Source organism: Argiope bruennichi, chromosome 9 (genome assembly GCF_947563725.1).
Source record: "Argiope bruennichi chromosome 9, qqArgBrue1.1, whole genome shotgun sequence".
NCBI lineage: Eukaryota > Metazoa > Arthropoda > Arachnida > Araneae > Araneidae > Argiope > Argiope bruennichi.
In genome coordinates, this window is record NC_079159.1 from 66,553,445 (window position 1) to 66,572,764 (window position 19,320).

At 31.1% G+C, this 19,320-nt stretch overlaps 1 protein-coding gene across 1 annotated transcript; it reads right to left on the minus strand.

Annotated features, from left to right (window-relative positions):
• Nucleotides 1–8,969: 8,969 nt before the first annotated feature.
• LOC129984970 (thiol S-methyltransferase TMT1B-like) lies at nt 8,970–11,562 on the minus strand. Its single transcript, XM_056094908.1, has 2 exons — nt 11,044–11,562; nt 8,970–9,167 (listed from the first exon to the last, which is right to left on the minus strand). The coding sequence occupies exons 1-2, from the start codon at nt 11,560–11,562 to the stop codon at nt 8,970–8,972; spliced, it is 717 nt and encodes a 238-aa protein (XP_055950883.1).
• Nucleotides 11,563–19,320: the final 7,758 nt, after the last annotated feature.

Below are 19,320 nucleotides of genomic sequence, written 5' to 3' on the forward strand. Positions count from 1 at the left end.
GAATTATACTTACAGGTTTTAATACACGTTTTACTTCTTTCAGTGCAGATCGAACACTTTGAACCGAACAAAGTACATATATACCCACAACAACATCAAAAGAATCATCGTCAATCTGGTGCATATCTTCTGCCATGGCAATCACAATTTTCTTATAATTAATATGAGGATTTTTCCTGCGGGCTTCTTCGAAATACTTTACCATCGACACATTGGGTTCCAGAACGGTGAGATTCGTATTCGCTGGATATAAAGACAAAGTGGGTCCACCACCTACCCCAATCTCCAAAATTTCCAAAGTTGCATTCATTTTTCTGTCTGGCAAATGTGTCTGCAGAAGACCGAAAGCAATTTTTCTAGCTTTTGCTTGTCCAGGACCACGTATAAGTCCTATAAGTCTTATGTAAAGCCAACAGAACCATTTATCTCGAAGCGGCTTGCAAAGTTTTAAAAAGATCACAAATGGAAGCAAACACGTGACCGAGAGCGTCCACCATAATAGAGTCGTCGATGTATAAACGATGAAATCCCTGGCAGAATGCATTGATGTTTGTTGAAATAAGAGACAAATTATCGAAGGATTTTAATGTTTTTTGATCTAGAATTGGATAAAATTTGTAAGTAACAATTAATATATAATTTACAAAATCAATAATAATCAATAAATTATCATTACAAATTTGTAATTTAATATATATATATTGTTTAATACATTTTATCAGCTTTTATTCTTCGCGGCCTTGGTTGGATAAAATATGGCCATCATCATATACAACAAGTATTCTTATTAATTGAAATCTTATCTTAGTTATTAAGAATTGTTAATTATTTTATTAGGTGCTTACATGTATTTTAATCAGCGTCATCTATTGGTAAGCTTGTGAAGTATCTATATAAACAATAATAGTTTTATGGTTAATTTACTATTGCTTTATTGTTATGATTTTGAAAGTTTTCCATTTAGTCTTATTGAGTTATTCAGTGTGTAAAGACCCCAATCATGGAATACTCCAAATTGCATTTCCGACATTCATTTTTTTTATTTGAAGAAATCTACCTGCCGAAACCCATCAGACACTTTTAGAAACTTATAATGATGATGATCCGTCATATCCCAATTATCGGTTTTGGTTTCATCGATTAAATAGTCGTGATGCCAATGAGAAAGAATAGCCAGGAGGGCCAAACAATTTAAAGACAATAAATTGAGAGATTTGTTGGAAAAAAGTGGGAAAATGTTATAGAAAATGATGGAAAATATTTTAATTGATATATATTGTACCAATTTTTCTCAATAAATGACTTTATAAAGTCAAATAATGATCAAAATACATGCATGCGCGTATTTGTATATATTTAGTGTAAATTATTTTAGTATAAATTTATCAAAAATTAATAAGTTATTATAATTTACAAAAAAAAAAAAAAAAAAAAAAAAAACACCCTATACTTTTCCCACATACTTTTTGTTTAAACTTTTATGACTGGAAATAAAATTCCAGGGAAAATTTAAGGATAAACTCAGTTTCTTAATCAGATCCCCAAAATGTAAGAAACAAAACGTCAGAACTTTACCAGAATTTGTTTTAAACAATTTAATTAACTAGAAGATTAAAAGTAGTATTAGAGAAGATTTAATTCCTCCGTTTTGCTTTTTAAAAACATGATCCAGTTTTATTAAAATATCTTAAATGTTTTTCTACGTTATGTAAGATTTTCCCAATAACATCATTTTGAACACTGCCGAATGAAATCCCACTCTGATACTTATTTATATCTTTTAGAATCATGAGTGTAATTACTGGAGAGTCAAATCCAAAAATGGAAAAATTAATCGTTACTTCAATTCTGTGAATTAAAAACTACATGGCAGTAAAAGTGACACTTTAAAAAAGAAAATGCTGTCACTAACAACAATGAATAAGAAGAAATAATAAGAAAAGCCCAATATATATATACTAGACTATTATTGGGCCTTTCATATTATTTCTTCTTATTCGCTGTTTTTAGTTTCAGCATTTCTATATATTGTCTACTATATATATATATATATATCCAAATCTTTAAAAACTAAGAAAAAACAGTAAAAAAATCTTTTAGAAAACTTTTTAAAAAATAATTACAAAATGCCCACAAATAATCGTGTTATCCATAATATACCTGTAGTAATTTTCATCACAGGATTTCAAATTTCAATACATGTTTCCCTGAATTTTCAATCTGCTATTAAAAACTGTCTGTGAAAAGTGTCTAAAATAAGATCAACTGATCATGTTTAGAAAAAAAAATGTTATCAGTTCTTGTACCGGTATATTGATCCTAACGATACACAACCGAATAACAAAAATATGTTTTTATTCTTTATTCAAATATCAGTTAAGTGATTAAAAAAGTAAAGTTTACAGCAATGGTACTTTAACTTCGTTAACTTAACATCGGGATACGTTGACTATATAATTTAAATTTAAAATTTTAAAATCTAGTTTTCATTATTTTAAAATCAAAATTTTTATATTCGATTTCAAAAATTAACTTTTTTGATTATTAGAAAAGGAGAATGTGTATGTTATATGGATCCTATTTGATCTAAAGCTACCAAACTGGCAATAATAAGAAATAAATTTCCAATCAGAGACTATTCTATGAACAGTTCTAAGAAATAAATTTCCAACAGAGACTATTCTATGAACAGAACAAGCAACTAAATAGACTAAGAGAAATAGCTAGGGGGAAAATCTTTTTTTGAAGGATTTTACTGGAAAAATTACTGGAAAATTTCCAGAATAAAGCATGTTATTCTTCATTTACCTGCAGTAAAGATAGAAGATCAAATTTCTCACTTACAACTCTGTGTGCATCAATCCGCAACGAAAAGAGAACGTGCACAGTATTCAAAACATTGCTGTCTGAAGATTTAATTTTTAATTTCGCAAACGAAATACCAATGTAGAATGATATTAAATTGCGAAAGTTTAAAATTTTCAGCTGTGTCATCGGTTGCCAACCTCGACTGGTTGAAACTTCTACCGAAATTTGTTTTGTTCCTGAAATAAAAGCAGACAACTGCTCTGGAATTGCAGCTGCTTATCCTCACAATATATTTAAAAATAGCTTCTTCTGGATGGGCAAGGAATCATTATTCTCCAAATTTGGCAGAAAGCTATAATTGTAATAAAACGATAAAATAATTATTTGAGTATTCATGACGTTTTTGAGTTATTTGATTGTTGAGTAAATTTGATACGATCTACGCTTTATATGCTAAAAATGGTGTAACAAATTTTCCATTTTACGTTTTCTAGTAATGCATCATTTTTCACAGTTCGCTAGCACTCCGCCAGAGGCAATGACAATGAAAACTGATTATGTTTGCTTGAAAATCTTCAAATTACGACTTAATATTAACTTTTATCCATCGAGCTCAAACATTTTTTTCAATGATCACGTTCACTTATAAATGGATAGAATTCGAAAAATAAGTTTTTTGGAATCGAGGAGAACTGTAGCATGTAAATTTGTCAAAATCTCGAGTTCGAACTGTTTGACGATCACAATATAGGGTGTTCATTAATTATTGTCGGGGTTTCCGTACCTCATAACTTTCGAATATAAAATATTACGCAAAAACCGATTACGTATTCTTAAATTACAACTCAAAGAATTTTATTAATGATATTAAAGTATAAAGCTTGCACAGTTTGCACTTTGTAGGCATTCAGCTGAAGGCGATTATGTATTCGAAAATTACAACTCAAAGAATTTTATTAATGATATTAAAAAGATTAATGAATTTTCACATGGCTCGTAACACATCGAGACGAAATTCGATTTCCCTCCAAGTGTTTTCCAGCATTTGTGGGGTAACATTTTGGATCGCAGTAGCAATTCTGAGCTTCAGTTCATCAAGGGAAGGCACAGGGGTCTGGTACACAATGTTCTGGACAAACCCCCATAGAAAGAAGTCCAGCTGTATTATATCTGGTGACCTCGGAGGCCATGGGATTGGTCCACCTCTTCCACACCATCTGTCGGGAAAGTTCTCGTCTAAAAAGTCACGTACAATCATGCCCCGATGTAGGGGTGCACCATCCTGTTGAAATATCACAACTGGCTGATGTTGCTACATCTGAGGAACCGCATACATTTCCAGAATGTCAAGGCATGTCACGGAGTTTATTGTTGTTTCAGCAAAGAAGAAAGGTCCAGTAACTTCAGTATGTGATAAAGCGCACCAAACATTCACCTTCGGGCTATCTCTTTCCAATTCTCGATAATCGTGCGGGTTCTCCCAGCCCCATATTCTACAGTTATGTTTATTCATTTTTTCTGACACATGAAAAGTGGATTCGTCACTGAAGAACCATTTCCGAAGGTAATTTTCATCATCCTCAATTCGAGTCAAAATTTGTTCAACGAATTTACGAATACATAATCGCCTTCAGCTGAATGCCTACAAAGTGCAAGCTTTACTCTTTAATATCATTAATAAAATTCTTTAAGTTGCAATTTACGAATACGTAATCGGTTTTTGCGTAATATTTTTTATTCGAAAGTTATGAGGTACGGAAACCCCAACAATAATTAATGAACACCCTGTACTTTCATGTTTCATATACGACAAATTAAAATTTATACTAAGGTGCAGATTCTCACCCTCCAAAGTATATCGATGCCAATTTAGGTAGATATAATTCAAGCGATCTTTCCTGTAGAGCTGTAGTAGTTAAGAGTGCTTCCCTTGTATATATACATATATTTACTTGTGTATTTATGAATTGGTGTTACGAATTCATATTGTTGCTTCCCTGCGCAATAAGTTATCTGGTAAGGAAGATAGAAAAATAGATAGATTTACAAATAAGTTTAGGTTTAGATTAACCAATAAGTTAGATAGTTTTAGATTAAACAACGCTGAAATACCTCCAACACTGACAATCATGCCAGATCAATGAGTCCCGATCTTGGCGAAGAGTTTGTCCAGAAAAATAATAGATCCCGAATATTCGAGAATCTTAGCAATAACTCAATTAGCACTGAAATTTCGATGGCCTTTTTAGAAGCTTCTCTGCCCTCTCTTGGAAATTCTAAAAAGTTGGAAGCCAGAGTTGAAGCAATCAATAATAAGTTAATTGGAAGTAACAGATGAGAGACATAATTAGTTAAAGAAATTCCTCTCTAAGCACTTTGGTTATTTACAACTATTTATTGCTAGTGCATTTTTTTTTTTTGCTTCGACTCCGTTTTGTTTTTGTGAATTCGTATTTGTGTGTAAAATAATGCGTTAATATTTAAGATCATATTAATATGATCCTATTGGAATTTTTATCGTATAACCAACCAGTTGATTTGTATTATTTCCATAAAAATACTTTTATCAACTATTACACAAATAGTTTATAACATGTAAATCTTTCATAACTTAAACTGGTTACCAGAAAAGATGAATCTCGTTAGCTATCAAACGTATTTTAAATGTAGACTATTATTATTTTGTCACTAGCAATCATATCACCGTTAGAATTTCAATAGATTTCTATACATTTTAATTCACGTTTCGTCACATTCTCTATTAATTAATGTGTTCAATATTACCAACTACGTACAGCTATAATCTATGCGTATGTGTTTAGTAACAAGGTTTCTAAAAATGGATATAATTTCCGTATAATATTGGGAGCAATGCAGTTTGACATTATGAACTAAAGTCATCAAAGAATTGGCAATTATTTATTTCATTTCTTTTTTTATTATATATTTTTATATTATAAAGAGATAGCAAACTCAATATCAAAGGGCAAAGAGTTTCTATTGATTTACTATTTTTAGCCATTTTTTTGTCTTTCAAAAAGAATGATAAGTTCTTTAATTATGTACAAATACCTCTGTCTTAATGTAATAATGAAGAAATTATAATTTATTATTATATTGTGATTACAATATATTTTTAAACGTTGTAATACCAGATATTTAAAAATAGAATGTGTAAAAAATTTCTAACAATACAAAAGATCGAAAAATTCCAAAAAGTAAATGAATTAAAGATGCAAATATCGAATAAAAATGAGTAGATGCAAGACCTTGATAGTCCTTAACCCTGAACTTAAATAAGACTTAATCTTATCATCATTTGGAAAATCGATAAAGCTAAAGGACACATTTTTTCTATTTACCTATAGATAAAGAATTTTACAATCCAAGAGGAAATCAAAATGTATCAGTTAAAATAAGATAACAGTGTTCTTTGAACAGAAAATTCCGGTTATTCCAATAATTTTATTTATAAAGTAGTTAATGTTACAAAGGCTTAGAAATTAAATTAATATTATCCAGATATATTCCTAAATTCTTACGATTGTCTGAATTTTGTAAGGAAAATTTTAGATCAAGAAGCATGTCACAAATTTGTGTATTATCTCAATTTTTAAATAGTTTTAAAATTTAAGTAAAAAAATATTTCATCATATATTTCAGTTTGATGCATATTTAATGTATGATTTTTTGGTCCAAGAATATTTATATTCGTTTTTTTTATCATTAGTTCCCGTCTTATACTGAAGACACGACATTTTCTTCGGAAAATAACAACGATTCATTGGTTGGCATTTTCATTGGCGATGTCTTATCCTTATTGGTGAACTTCAAAAGGATGCTTAATTTTCCAGGTGAGCGTTTGGAGTTTAATATACTATTGGGGATTTGTGTTACCATAGATTTAAATCTGAAGAAGATACTGGAACTGATTCTCAAAAGATCTTCATTTTTGTTGTGATCATTCAATTAAACCATCATTAAATTTTCAGCATGGTAATCAACTATTTTTGCAATTTTGAGAATCACCAATTTTTCTCAATATTCAGGCCCAAAAAACGTATTGAGTGTTGAGGGTAGAACGTGTGCTACATTCGCTTATTGGAGTAATATTTGCAACAGTTGTTGCGTTTATATATATATTTTAATCATACAAAAATACTGTATAAAAATATATATAAAATCGTTTTAATTTTGAGTTGGCTATTCCTTAAAATGAGGAGGTATTTTTCTATTAAAACCAATGAAGTGCATTCGATTTCAGCTGAATAATCTGATTGGGTAAAAGTTGAGTGGCCTCAAGCCCCACCAATATTCTTCCTATAGGTAACTATAGGTAACCTCTAAGTATACATGTATGAAATCCTTTAAAAATGATATTCCTACATGTATGAGATCCCTTAAAAACTGCTTCAGAACATTCGATCCTGTATAACTAAATTGACCTTAACGGCATTACTTGATATAACATAAGCGCTAAGATTCAATATTACTAAATGTGATCCATAATTAATTTAACAACTGAATTATACATTCAATTATGAAATTTTTAGAAGAATTCAAAATGAATACTTTAGAAAATTAATATATTCAATATTATTTTCCCCCATTTGTTTTACAAACATGTCAATAACACAAAGGCATTTTTAGATATTTAAAGTATCCAAACTTCATCGTAGAGTGGATAAAATATAACAAAATTCGTAAGATATGATTAAACACGATGCTAACAATTTTACTCTAAATATTGGAATATTGAGAAACAAAAAACGGCATCATGGAAAGATCAAAATATCTGCTCTACGAGTGATTAATTAGTAACATGTATAAGGGTACTACTGGTGATGGAAATATTTTTCAAAGAAATGGAGACATGAAAAGTGAAAGACAGTTCAATCACATTTAGCATTCAAACAATCTGGACCATATAACTATTTGGTAGCTATTCCAATAATTTTTGATCGGATATAGAGCCATATGTCTTTAGGATAATTCATTTCCATCACAACATCCGAAAATCCAGCTTTTCTTATTTCTTCATCAGTTTTTCGGTTTAAGTTGCAACCATCAAAATATATTTTCCACAGAGGAGAAGTCAAGTGTTACAACATAGCTTTCCAAGGATCATTGGGATATATTACATGCTCGACGAAAAGGAATTTACCACCCTGAAAAACAAAAAATATGAATATGACATTGTACGCTAAAGAAGAAAAGGAGATTTTTACCGAATGTAAAACACTTGATCGAAAAAAATATCGAAATTAATGATAACATGAGTTCAAAGAATTAATTACTCTACACTCATAGGCCTTATAGAATAAGCTCAGAAATTTCTATTCGCCGATGTATAATATATTTCTATATACAGTTGTCAATCATAATTTGTAATTAATAGAAATACGCCAATGCAGCAAAAGGCTTCCCGTAGATATCCTAAAAATATCCAAATTATTTTTCATGGAAAAAAAAAAGATTCGGCTGTACCTTTTTTTAAAATTTTTTCTAGCGATAACAAAAGAATATGAGATAAGAATACGAGAAGGCGATTGTTGGAATACATGAAAACCTATCGACCACCAAATAGAAATTCGTACATACTTGCTATCATCTGCCAATAAGTTTTAAAATTGACTAAGCATAATTTTCCACTATTCTGCATTTTCTGTTTGAAAAAATAATGTTCTTTCTCAAAAATGTTCGTTCAAAAAACGCAGGCGAAAGAATTCGTTAAGGGGGAGATAAATTTGTAAAAAGAGAATGAATATCTGACAGTAATATGGTTTCCATAAATTCGATTGAGTTGCACAACCGCATTTTTTTTTTCATACTTATCAATACAGAGGTTGTCCAAAATAATGGAAAGCCCATATACAAGTAATTGTGTTTTGCACCTAACAGGGTGTGGTAGGACCTTTGCAATTTAAAACTCTTGAATTCTTCTCGAAATGGACAAATACAAGTTCTGTATGATGCTAAAGAATGTTGTGCCTTCCTCATGCAGAAACAGTTCTAACAACCGGAGAGACCCAGGAGGTGGACAATGATCTATCACTCTTTCTCTCAAAACAGACAACTTGTGCTCTATGATACTCAAGTCCGGTGATTGTGCAGGATACGGAAAGTGAGTCCTCATGTTCCCTCAACCATGAATGAGCAGTTCAACTACTGTGAATCGGGGAATTATCATCATGATATGTGCAGTCTTCTGACGAAATCAATGTTTGCGCCGCAGAATGCAGTTGGTCTGCCAAAAGAGGGACATAGTCATTGCTAGTGACCTGTCCATGCAGGGTGGCAAGTGGACCTACACCAAACCACGGGATGATGCCCCAAACCATTAAGCAAACACCTCCATACTTCACGGTAGAAAGGAGACAGTTTGGATTGTAGACTTCTGCAGGAATTCGTCACACCTAAACCTGTTCCGTGGAGGGGTATATGGAAAATCTGTATTCATTGGAAAATAAGAAATATTTCCATTGATTTGCAGATTAGGTTTTATGGTCCTTGCACTATTGGGCTTGCCATTTCCGATTTATATCTATAACAAAGGGATTTGGAATCGCAGCTCTGCCCCAAATATTTTTCTGATGAAATTTCCTTCAAACTGTATGGGTCGACATTGGGTTCTGTAGATGTTCATTCAGATCAGCAGTCACTTTTGTTGCTGTAGTCTTCCTTCTGTGACATTGTACACTAAAGAGGACATTAAGGAGGTCACAATCCTCCTTAATGTCCTCTGCTTCTCACATGGAGTTTGGATTTTCTTCCACAGTTCGTTCTACCAGATTTTATTTCACCGTGATGGTTGCATGCTGTCATGACTTTCGACACTGTGCCCATTGATATCCCCAACAGCTGCACCATTAAGGTTATCGATCACCAACCAGACGAGCTTTCACTATTTTTCTTCTTCAGAACTTTCACAAGTCTCTCATTTTAGTTTCACCCGAAACGAAATTAAGCAGACAATAATGTGTAATACACTCTTACACACCTTTGAGACTATAAGCAACAATATAGTACATAAAAACTGTCATTTACGTATTTAATTTAGCCCTATGCTATCACATATGTAAGTCACTGTTTTCAGCGAGGCTTTCCCATTATTTTGGACAACCCCTGTATATCTTCAATCATTTACTTTTACTTGATAAAATACTAATGCATCTCCAATAAAACTTTTTATGGAACAAATTTTGCAATGTTTATTAAAAGGGAAGAAAAAAAAGAGCTCAATAGCGATAATGACAGAATGACGTTCGAATTCGCAGAACAAGTAGTCATGATGGAGAAATACAGCATGCTTTATTGCAGATCTTTATATATCTTCTAGCTGAATAAATGGAATATAAACCAGATATAAAAATATTATCAAAATCTGTAAAGGAATGCATTTTGTAACTTATTAATGGAATGTATTTCGTAGCTCATTGTTCTGGTTGTACATATTTCAAAAGTAATAAATGCCCGTGCAGACAAAGCTGGTCACAAATTGCGTAATTTCGTTTCCTTAATTAAAGATATTTTAAATTTAACATAGACTCAAATGAAAAAAAATTGAATCTGACGGTAAAATATACACCCTTGAATTCTATTGAGATGGCATGGGTTAGTTATATATCTCAGCAACTTCGTTTTTAAAATAATATTTTAATATTTTTTTTCTTCTGCATTCTTTACTAGGCTTTTCATATAAGAATATCAGAACATATGCAATATATTTAATCACGTGAAAACATTTAATTCAGATATTTACAAATAGATTTTGCAGTTTAGTATCCATTCCCAGATATTCAGCGATACATATTACACATTTATTTTTTAGAATTTTTATTTTTGTATTTTTAGATATTTCATTTTTTTCATATTTTTAATTTGCATATTATTTTTTAAAATTTTAAATTACATAATAGGAATGTAAAGCCTATAATAATATGAAATCCAATAAGTTAATTCGGCTGAGTTCTTTAAGTAGAACATTACCGGTGGTGTCAAAATGCCAGATGATGATTCCATAAAATATATTTAAAATACGCTTTTTTACATATTATTTTTTTAAATTTTAAATTACATAATGTGAGTGTAAAGCCTTTAATAATATGAAATCCAATAAGTTAATTCGGAATTACAGTTGAGTACTTTAAGTAAAGCGTTACCGGTGATGTGAAAATACCAAATGATGATTCCATAAAATATATTTAAAATACGTTTTTTTATTGGTATACTTACAGGTTTCAGCACGCGTTTAACTTCTTTCAGTACAGATCGAACACTTTTCACTGAGCAAAGAACATAGGTGCATACCACGACATCGAAGGAATTATCATCAATTTCTCGCATATCCTCTGCCATGGCAATTACTGTTTTCTTGTAAGTAACTTGCGGATATTTCTTGCGGTTCTCCTCAAAATACTTGATGAATGACTCATTCATGTCCAGAACAGTCAGATTAGAATTCTCTGGATAGTACTGCAAATTGCTTACCCCTCCAATGCCAATCTCCAAAATTTCCAAAGGGCTACCTCTCTTTCTATTTGCCAAGTGTTCTTTTAGAATATCGAACGCACGCGTTCTCATTCTTCCCAATACAGGAGCACACAAAGGTCCAGCGACTTTACAGAAGACCCAAGAGAACCATTTGTCCCGATATGTCTTGCTGAATTTGAGAAATATGACAAGTGGAAGCAACCAAGAGAAGGAAAGCATCCACAGTGTTATCGTCACTGCTGGGTAAATGAGGAATTCCATGCTGGCAGATGTAAATTTAGTTCAGATCACAATAATACTTGTCAGGGGTAAGATGGCCTTGTTAACCTAAAAGCAGAAATAAGAGGATGTAAGTTTCGACAAAGCCTTTGAATATTAATCTCATATAGCCTTTGAATCTGAAAGCAAAAGGCTATATTTCAGTATATTTCAGTTTTCAAAACAAGATTGCTTACAGCAAGATTTTGCAAATGTTAACAGCGATAAATTATTTTACACTTTACTGCATAAATAAGAATATTGTCACGAAATTTTCGGGATTCGTTTGGATAGTGGAAGTGATATGGTGTGGAGAACGCTCAATCAGCAGGCGGCAATAGAAAAAGAAACAACGCGTTTATTTACATGAAGACACACAGGACAGCACAAAGACGACAGCTATATACAGCACAGAAGACGATTATCTTCAGCCGAGACGTGCAGCATACAACAGACTCTACTGCTGGCAGTAGCGCACAGCTTAGTTCAGCACTAGCCACGACCAGTGGAGTCGACGGTGAAGACCAGTTCTTCACCGTCGACTCCACTGGTTCACGACTACTCCGGCAGCTGCGGCTGCTTCCTTTTATAGGTCTCAGGAGGCGGGGCTAGAAGCCTCTCAACCAATCAGGAACGTTCGAGGCGTTACTCGGTTCCTACTGGACGGATCGGGAAAATTCTCGATGTTTCGGATATAATCTATTTTGGTGCCAAAGTTGCCAAAATCGTCGCCAAATGGTCGCCAAGTTTGTCGCCAAGCTCTGGGACCTCCTATGGAACCAACTATGCTGGGAAGCAGCATTACAAGTTCGTAACAATATCATACAGAATCGTCAAAATGAAACAATTAGAGAGGTGTAAAAGTTGTTGTACACTGCAGATTATGCACTCGAAATTAGATTATTTAAAGGATTGCTTAATATATAATCTATAATAAATGTAGTTATATTATTTATTTAGATTATTATGAGATTATTTTTCAAAAAATTGGTACAAGAAGTGTACGATATCTGGTGCTCTACACAACCAAAAACGTTATATTTTGAAAGCTTTAAAACTATTCTGTTAGTTCTACTATTAAACATTTCTTATGAAGTTGAACTCATTGACATCATCGCGCCATTAAAAACTTTATTATATGGGTCATTCATTTTCAATTGTACGTTATCTTTCGCCTTATTGAGACAATGAAATGTATTGTTGGAAATCATACAAAAGAATACTTTTAAAAACTTGACCACTTTTTGCATTATAAATAGTATGAAAATTTTTTGTAGTAATATTCGAAAGTTTTAGTCAAAATTAGCTTCATTTTCCTTAATTAAAATTTTTAAAAACTTACTGAAAATATCAATTCCTATCTTTCTAAGATTATTTTTTCTAAATTCATTGGCCCTAAGTCAAACGGTCTGGTCCATAAAGTGGCAACAGACGGCTACACACACATATATGTGCCTTCTTTTTCATTATTGGTGGATATAGTCTAACTTGATTAAAGTTTTATCATTGGATAATCGCAAAACGAGAAAAACATGACTTGGAGGAGCAGTCATTGAGTCTTTTTTAACAATTTTTATTTTTCATAACTTCAAAGAAGTCATCCAATTTTTAGATTTTTTTCAAAATGTCTTTGTTAAGGCCATGTCGAGAGCACATTTAGTGTATCGAATAGGAAGGTAGAAAATACGGAAGAGCGAGCTTATATATTGGGGGGAGTGGGGGGATAACGTATTTGGCACCTCGACGTTTTGATTCTATGGGAAAATAAATACCCGTGCAACTTAGAAACAAAAGTCACAATGGAGCCGGAGTTCGAAAAATACATGATACGCAGGACATATAAATTCATATCACTGACTCTCCGACCAGCCCGAAGGCACACGGATAAAGAAAACTGAATGACCAGCCCGCCGCAACAGTAACACTGGTCGGAACTGTGGTTTAGTTTTACTGGCCATCACCGGATACGGTACAACCCTTCCCGAAGGAAGTACGTCCCGTCATTGAGGGGAGGAGCCAGATCCCCCACCTTTTTGTGTACCCTTCAGGGTGGCTGGATCCAATCACCATACTGGAAGCATCTCATCCTCTTTTCGAGGTGCCTCCGGGGGGGGGGGGTTGCAGGACTTATAAAGGATAGATTCTCTTAATGCATTTAATTAATGGACCTACGAATTGATATTAAAAATAAGTAATGATTTTATAGAATTTGAAACTTACAATTCAGAGATTTACATAATAAATATTATAAAAACTGTATTTAGCATCTAACACTATTAATTGACGAAATATGATCGCAAAACAAGTTGCGCGGTATGATATTTCATGCAAGTAAGTCAAATTTATGTCACAAGTTGTAAAATTGTTTTATAGCATGCATTTTCTACCATACTTTTTCATATTTTCAATTAATCAATTAATCATATTGATTATTCAAAGATATGTTGAACGTAAGCTTAAGCGTTTTATTTAAAGTAACTTTCATAGAAATTATTTAATTCAAAACAGCTTATTTCAGATATTTGGTTTATAATTTTACAGGAACTCATATCGCTGGAAAAGATCTAGTACTATTTCAGTGCTGTCTTTGAATGGCGATAAACGAAGTCTGCAACAGATAATGAAGAAATGATAGACCAGGTAAGCTAAGCGACAAAATAAAGATTAAAATCCAAACTGAGCGAAATAATGAATGTAAAATCAGCTGTGCACATTTTCCGCTCACCTTAAAAATAATTTCATTGTACATAATTAAAACATAAGACTTGTTTATTACCTGCATTCTATCATGCAGTTTTGTTGTAAGCACTCATATTACTGCTTTAATACGTCTGAACGCTGTCTCTCCACAGTATTTTATAGGATGTCTAGATGCCGATGGAATTGTCTGTTAATTGCGAATCATAGAAATGCAAATATCAGAATGAAGGTAAGATTCTGCCAGTTGTTTCACGTGTCACGTCACGTGTTTCCGACCATCACTTAGATTAGCACCAAACGACATATGGCTTTTTTTTCCAGCTGCTTATCGTTTCACAGAACAAGAGCTTATATAAATTAAAAATAAACACTCTCTTCTTCCGCTAAATGAAACAAAAGAAAAATAGATCAGATTTGTACCGTTGATTTAGCTCCCATTAAAATTTTTCAGCAATGCCTCCATTTTTTTTTTTGTTTTTTTTTTTGTCAATTTATAAAAATAATTTTTTTTATTTCTCATGCTTTGGTAGGATTTTACTTTCTCGGATACGAAGTATAATAATCGTCAAAGAATTTGAACTCGAGATTTTGACAAATTTCCATGTTTTAGATTTCCTGAGTTCCAAAAACACATTTTCGAAAAATGTCCACCCGTCTGTCTGTGGAAAAGACAAAATACCGCTTTGCTCTAGATAGATGAAATTTGGTATACAGTCTTCATCAAATTTATAGATTTCTATCACATTTTGTGCAAAATCCGTTCGAAAGAATTTTATATCTGCAACTATTCCAATATAAGTTAACACAATAACTACAAAACAAAGGGAGCTAAATAGATAAAATTCGGTACACCATTTTATCACTTACAGTGTAGACAATTATCAAATTGTGTGCCAAATCCATCAAAGCAACTGTCCGTCTGTCGATTTATACTTTCAGAAACATATAAGCGTAATAACTCAAAAACACAATGATTTAAATAAATTAAATCTGGTATGGGATTTTGTTTCTACAAATGTAGTTTATGTGTAAAATTTTTGTTACAATTGATAAGGAAAAATTGGTCTGAAAAACTAATTCGATATTCAGATACTATTAACCGCATACCAGGGATTCATCGCCAATAATCTCGCCAAGAATTACATGATAGATTCACTAAAAAAGATAAATAGATAAAAATTTAGCACGATAAATGTATAGAAAGATAAAAAGATAGCCGGTGGAAATTCGGTTTACGGTCTTCCGATCAAATTTTTATGTTTCTATCAAATTTTGAGCAAAATCCGTTCGGAAGAAGTCTGTCCATCCGGTAGTCCATCCGAATAAAAGTTTAAGCAATAACTACTAAACGTAGAGAATTAGATAGACAGAATTTGTTGCATAGATTTATCATCTATATTGTAGACATCTATCAATTTTTAAGCCAAATTGAACAACGGGTTGATCATCTGTCGGTCTATATTTTAAGAAAGATGTAAGCACGATAATTCAAAAAGGCAATAACTTAAATATATAAAATTTGTTATATGATTTTGTGGCTACAAATGTAGTTCTGTGTAATTTTTTTTTTTTTAACAATTGGTAGGAAATTTTTTATCTAAAAAACAAATTTGATTTTGTACTATTTATTTCTTTTTAACAACTGCCCAGAAGATTGGCTTTGACGCCATAAGATCTCTAGTCATCCAATATTTCTGAAATTTACAGTTAAAAAACATAAGTGCAGATGCACAAGTAAGGAGACAAAGCCGCAGCTGATTTAATGTTAACCAGGCTGCACTGTGTGGTGGCCTGCTACATTACACCCCTCGGGTTCTATTAACCGCATGCCATGGAGCAATCACCAAAAAACTTGTCAAAGGTCACATGATAGATTCAGTAAAAATGCTAAATTTACGTGAAAAGTAAATATTTCATAATTATTGCATTCCAATAATATGCAAGGAGTTCTCCGAGATAATACCGTTATTAGAGAGTATGCTAAAAAAATTTCGGGATATCGCACCCTCTGGTTTTAAAAACGGTATTTGGATATATGAGAAGAGTAAATAGTTCATTTTAAGATTTATTTGATTGAAAAATACTGCTTTTTTTTTACCGTTGTTTGATTTTGAACCAAACGGTGATTTCGTTTATGTTATGCTTTTTACAACTAATTTGGATACCAGTAAAATTTGCTAGAAAATTGGATTGTGTCCAAGATTTTTTGCTGCATTGTATGTTTAATCTTACAAATGGATAGAAAAAAAATGAAGAGAAATAATTTATTGAAGTATTAATTTCTCTCATATTTTATTTAACCCCCGGGGGGCACCTCAAAATGAGGAGGAGATGCTTCCGGTATGGTGTTTGGATTTCGCCACCCTGGAGGGTTCACAATAAGGTGGGGGGATCTGGCTCCTCCCATCGATGACGGTACGTACTTCCTTCGTTCCTTCGGGAAGGGTTGTACCGTGTCCGGTGATGGCCATTAGGACTCAACCACAGTCCCCGCCAGTAGTGTTGCTGTTGCGGCGGTCCGGTCATTCAGTATTATTTATCCGTGTGCCTTCGGGCGGGTTGGAGAGTCAGTGATATGATATGACTTCTCTCATGTCCATTAGAGTTATTTTATGGTTGATAACCAAATCTGATTTGATTATAAAAGCCAAACAGCTCTACTGAAATGAAATATTTTATTGCAATTTGCTAAAACGTTATATCAATTCTAAGAGCGAAGTGATAATTTTGATTTGCTAATTATTTCATGAGTAACTTTTTAAATTTTGAGTTAATCTAAAATAGAATAGATTTTATGTCGAATTTTTGAATCTGATTCTTACATAAAAACTCTAGATTCGTCTGAACATAACTCTTCACAAAATGAAATATAATATACTAAAAACATAATTACTTCTTCATTTCAATTATCCTATAAAAAAAGAGCCATATTTACAATAATTAATTTTAATCTGCATGTTGCCATTCAAGTTAACTGAAAGTAAAATCTGCATATCTAACTACGCAATTTATTTACCTGCATGTTGCCATCCATATTCAAGAAAAATATATTCTTTTTTGTTCTCACTTATTTAATAAATCTTTCAAATGCAAATGGTAGATTTATTTATTTATCTACTAAATATAGCTAAATGAAAAAAAAATGAATAAATTATAGAAAAGAATGCTAAAAAAATTATCATGACGGCAGATTATACAAAAATCGTTTGCACGAATAAGAAATTCTAAATTTATGTCATGGAACATGAAAATTATAAAATTATACTCCCCTTATTTTGGATTAATTTTTAAAACATCTTAATTAAATCAACTGAATTTATTGATTGCATTTTTTGGCAGAACATTTCTATTGAGAATGGTTTGAATAGTTAAAATTTAATAAGTTATTGTTAAATAAAACTTGTGGCTCAAAAAATAATAACTGAAATATTTCAAAAATATATCTAATAAATTTAATTAAATATATCTAATAATAATTTTTTTTACATTTGTGTAGCTGCTGTTCAAATAAAAATCGCAATTCGACTTCGAAATTTTTTTTATTATTCCAATTTTGAATAAATGAGACAATTTCTTCTTACATTTTTAGTTTTAGGTTGAGTAATCTTTTTAAAATTTTTAAATGATAACTAATTTTAATTTCCTTTATTAAAACTTTTTAAATTAATTTTTTTGAATTACTTACGCCAATTCTACACTATTTATCGTTCTATTTGAATTCTTATTATTGTTCTAATAGATTAAGTAAATCACACAAAACCCTGTTAAATATTAGCTTATTTCGAAATTTCTTTTAAATAATAATTTATATCAATCATATATTTAGTTTATAGAATTTTGCGAAACTTTTTTTAAAAACGCAGTATTTGTCATTGCGATTTTGACATATACAATATATTTTTTCAATTATCAAGAAAAAATTTGTAAATATTTATAAATCAATCCAAAATAGACTTGAAAATTCCACGACGCTTTCGCAAATTAATTTTTAATTTCACTCTAATAAAATTTAATAAAAAACATTAATTTTTTATTAAATTTAGCTATTAAAATTTTTTTTTCCTTCAAGTTAGGAAATAAGATGTTAAATAATTTCATAAGCTATTCAGTATTCACTGCTAAAATATAAAAATAGCAGAAATACAAATACTGACAAATGTGTACTATGTAGTTAAACATATAACAGTGAATACTGACATATAACTAATAAACAGGAAGATCGCAGATTCATTAAAGAAATAAAAAAAAAAATGGATTGAATGCGAAAATCGTCTTGTCTTCAGCTATTTGTGATGGCACTATAAATATTAAAAATAAATTAGAATAGGAAAAATTAGAAATTTTTTCTCGTAATTAAAAATAAATATGAATCAAATCGTTGAAATTAATATCTGATAATAAATTTTCTAAATAATTCAAAATTAACTAATGAAATATTGAATAAGGACTAAAAAACTAAAATCCCAATAAATAACTGATAAAAATCTATAAAATAACTGATAAAATGTTAACTGAAAAAAATTAACTCATAAAAATGTTAACAGAAAAAAATTAATTCTTAAAATACCAAAATGGTAAAGTTATAAATCAAAATCGTTAAACAAGATACATAAATCACCTTTAATGCCGATACATCGTTCGTTAACAGTCTAGAAAACTTGTTACGAAATAATTTAAATAAGTGAAAAATATTCGATTAAACGGGAGAAAAATCTTTATTAATAATTAAATTTTAATGTTCTTATATATATTAAAATTTAATGAGAACATAAGATCCAGAAAACTATTTACGGAATTAAAAATTTAATCATTTAATAAAAATTTTAGAATGTCTAATTATTAATAAGAAAGTTTAATCTTAAGAACCTTATGTAATGACTCTTCATATTGCAATCATATTCCTTTTTGTAATTCAGCAATTAAATATCCATTTGTAATTCAGCAGGTTGCTATGAAAAAGTAATTCAGCATTTAATTAATAAATTATTTAGTAATTAATTTCAAATTAGTCTTACGATTTTTTAATCCAAAATTCAGGAACGAGAAAATGCACGGTTTCAT